Source organism: Nematolebias whitei, chromosome 14, assembly GCF_014905685.2.
Source record: "Nematolebias whitei isolate Nwh7 chromosome 14, NemWhi1, whole genome shotgun sequence".
NCBI classification, from domain to species: domain Eukaryota; kingdom Metazoa; phylum Chordata; class Actinopteri; order Cyprinodontiformes; family Rivulidae; genus Nematolebias; species Nematolebias whitei.
The window spans coordinates 1909822-1913637 of NC_056511.1; the positions used below are offsets into that span (position 1 = coordinate 1909822).

At 40.9% G+C, this 3816-nt stretch overlaps 2 protein-coding genes across 5 annotated transcripts in view; both read right to left on the minus strand.

Moving 5' to 3' along the window:
• LOC119420363 (solute carrier family 13 member 5-like) overlaps window positions 1-3816 on the minus strand; it is an 18243-nt gene that overhangs the window by 6399 nt on the left and 8028 nt on the right. The window lies entirely within an intron of this gene.
• Window positions 2770-3816, minus strand: part of med31 (mediator complex subunit 31) — a 4669-nt gene continuing 3622 nt past the window's right edge. The window contains exons 2-3 of the mRNA XM_037688166.1: window positions 3264-3360; window positions 2770-3176 (exon numbers count right to left, since the gene is read on the minus strand). Coding sequence (XP_037544094.1) covers window positions 2963-3176; window positions 3264-3360 — 311 coding nt within the window. The 3' untranslated portion in view covers window positions 2770-2962. The remainder of the gene's footprint in view (window positions 3177-3263; window positions 3361-3816) is intronic.

A 3816-nucleotide genomic window follows, 5' to 3' on the forward strand; every position in this document is an offset into this window, starting at 1 on the left:
TATATATATATATATATTATATATATTATATGTAATATAATATAATATAATATATATAATATATAATATATATATATATATTATATATTATATATTATATATTATATATATAATATATATAATATAATATATATATATATAAACCTATATTTGTGCACTTGTACTAACCATAAATTCTAGAATTGAAATGAATTTAAATATCATGAATTGTTTCAATTTACTTTATTTGCCTGTCTGGCTGCAAAACTAGCTACAGTGCAGTACCACTGTGTGAAACTAGAGAAGAGCCGACACTCCAAAGTAACGGGAGAGAGGAGGTGAAAGGTACGTAAGAATTAAGATGAACACATCGTTAGTTCAAGCCTGTGAAAACGACCCTAATGTTAACGTATGTTGCATTTTGGTTCCTTGGATAGAGAACGTTACTAATTGATGCATGTGAATGTTCCTGTAAAGTCCCTGAGACAACTGGTTGTGTTCTGGTGCTGAACAAAGAAACTGAATTGAATTTGAACGACAGGAACGCAGTTGATGAATATAGTTTGGCCTTCGTGCGTAATGTTCCAGATACGTTTTGAAGAGAACGACATGGCTTCATGTCGGGTAACTGTTCTGTTGAGACTCATTTCTGGTTACACTTTCAGAGGAGTATGTTCAAATACTTTCAGAAGAGGACGGGACACGAGGAAGACGTGGAGGTAACGTTAGATGGAGATGTTCGATGGCTACAAGGAGCAGAGGTCACAAAGGTGCAGGACTTCAAGGACTTGGGGTCCACTGTCCAGGAACATGGGGAGTGTGGTGAAGAGGAGAAGAAGAGAGTCCAGACAGGATGGAGTGATGGAGAAAAGTTTCAGGAGTGATTTGAGACAAAAGAGTGTCAGCAAAGATCAAAGGAAAAGTTTACAAGACAGTGGTGAGACCAGCTATGTTGTATGGTCTGGAGACAGAGACATGGACAAAAAGACAGGAGACAGAACTGGAAGTGTCAGAAATGAAGATGTTGAGGTTCTTCTTAGGAGAGACAAGGATGGAGAAGATCAGGAATGAGATCATCAGAGGTACAGCACAGGTTGAACAACTGGGAGATAAAGTTAGAGAGGACACACTGAGATGGTTTGGACATGTCCAGAGGAGGGACGGTGGTTTGGACACGTCCAGAGGAGGGACGGCGGTTTGGACACGTCCAGAGGAGGGACAGTGGTTTGGACACATCCAGAGGAGGGACAGTGGTTTGGACATGTCCAGAGAAGGGACAGCGGTTTGGACATGGACATGTCCAGAGGAGGGACGGCGGGTACATTGGTAGAAAGATTAGAGAGGACATGGAGGTAGATGGAGTGAGGACAGAGTGAGATGGAGGACTCGATGTGGAGACCCCTGAAGAGAAAAAAGCCGAAAGAAGAAGAAGAAGAAATAATAGTGGTAATAATAAAATATAAAAATACAAACTCCAAGGTAAACGCATGCGCACTGACCTAAGAAAGAACAACCAAAACTACGAAATTATGACAGTCACAACTAAACACAAACAACAAATAAACAAACATTTAACAACAACATATGTTTTTATAAGACTCTTCTGCTGTTTGCGCAGTTTCATGAAAAGAAAACTTCAACTAATGTTTTATCTTTGTTCTTCCACGGGTTCGTTAATGTTTATCGAACCGAGCCTCGGTTTGGACTTTAACACGGAGAAGGCACGAGCCGTTCATGTGTCACTAACAACACCAAGTAGAACTTTTCACAAAGATTCATAAAATATAAACACAAACTTTAATAGTTTTAGTTCACCGCACTGCGCATGCTCACAACAGGGATCAACGCAAACTGCTCAGAAACTCGGAAGAAAAAAAAAAAGGACGTTCTGATCAGAATAGTTTATTTCCAGTTGTGCTCAGAGTAACACTTGGACTGATAACCAATAATCAGAAAATGGTTTTTACCGACTTCATGAAGGCGTTTCTCCTCCCGCGGCGTGAACTCGTCAGCTGCAGAAATACAGGAAGCTGCGCTTTTACCGACGGAGCGAATCCCGCCACAACACCGGAGCCCAGCGACAGAACGCTACTGGTGTTACACACACAACGGTCACCCGTTTCCTCAGAGCCAGAACTACTTCCGACCAGCGCTCGTCAAAATAAAAGCGCAGCTCAGTGAACGCGTAACTGATATTTTTATTTATAATAAAAACTGTCCTATGTAACTTTAATTTGTTTGACTTTTATTAAACAATTGTCTATGTTAAGCTATGAAAATTGTATAAAGTAAATGTTAACTAAATTAAGTAAAGTAGTATTTCAGGTCCCTCTTGTAAATGAGTGACTCAATGGAATTAAAGTATAAATAAACGTTGAATGAAAAAAGTATTAAAGACAAAAACAAATACCGGTAAATGTTTATCAAACTGAAAATAAGGTCAAATAATTTCTACATTATTCACTTTGGAGTAAGCTGTTGGGGGAAGAATCAGTTTTGTTGTGTTTCCTTGACTGATGAAGTCTTCTGGATGAAAGGTGAAACGTTTCAGCACAAAAAAAGAAACTGTCCAGATGACCTGACTGAAAAATGCTGGATTGTGTACCTGGATTATTGAGCATGGACTTTGTTAATTTCTACATTCCTTGAATGAAAAACTTAAAACTTGCTGTAATTGATAAATTTGTTTTCACATGAAGATTTCAACAAATTAAATAATTTCAAATATTTTATTACAAAAAAAACAATAACACTAAACAAAAACATGAATTAGAAATACACAAACTGCTCGTTGCTGAAATAATATTTTGGATTATAAAGTTAAAACCAAACATGAATTAAACTTTAATGAGTCTGAGCTCAGCTTCCTGTACCAGGACCTTCAAAATAAAGTCAGTTGAGTAGTAGCTGCAGCTTCACGGAGCTCCTCAGATGATCAGAGTTCACCTCAGAACCCCCCCAGACCTGGAGCCTGCCGTCTCCATCACTTGGCGGTGGCGTTCCCGTGCGCCGGCGGCTGCTGCGGCGGCTGCTGCTGCTCGGCGAGCGCCTGCTGCAGCCGCGTGCGTTTCCTGGAGTAGTGCTGCCAGTGCAGCAGCTGCTGCTCGTCGATGAACTTGGCGCACTGAGCGTTCACCAGCTCCTTCCTGAAGTGTTCGTACTGCAGCAGCTCCAGCATGTGCAGGCAGTGAGGATACCTGAGGGGGCGGAGTCAGTGCTTGGAACAGCGTTTCTTTTCAATCACACTTTGAGACGTGAATAAAGAGCGCGGCGGCTCGTCTTACTTCAGGAACTTGGCGTATTCGGGCTCCTTCCAGTAGAGCAGGTACTTCAGGTAGTTGATGAAGGGTCTCTCCCTCAGGTAACCCCTCTGAGCCAAAACTGCAACACAAAGAGCCGAAGGTTCAGGTTCCCTTCATGAGCTGAAGGAAAAACAAGAAACTGACAGAGGGAGTTAGAAGATAAAGGATTCAGTCATTCTCGTTCTCGGTGACTCGTTCTGCAGTTTTTGTTCTATTTCAGCGATTCAACGTTCGGCTCTTTCAGGACATTCCAGCTGGGACTTTTGCTTTCTGTGCAGTTTTTACTTGTTGAAATATTTAGCTCCGTCGGCCATGTTTTCATCATAGAACATGACCGGAGCTCACTTCACATCCTTCAAAGCCTTCAGCTGTTTACAACTTTAATGCTCCTTTCAGATGAACATCTTCAGCTTCTTTCTGCTAATTTCAGCTGTTGTTCACCTTCAGCTCGTTTCTAGTCATTTTAGCTGTTGTTCACCTTCAGCTTCTTTCTGCTAATTTCAGCTGTTGTTCATCTTCAGCTTGTTTCTGCTAA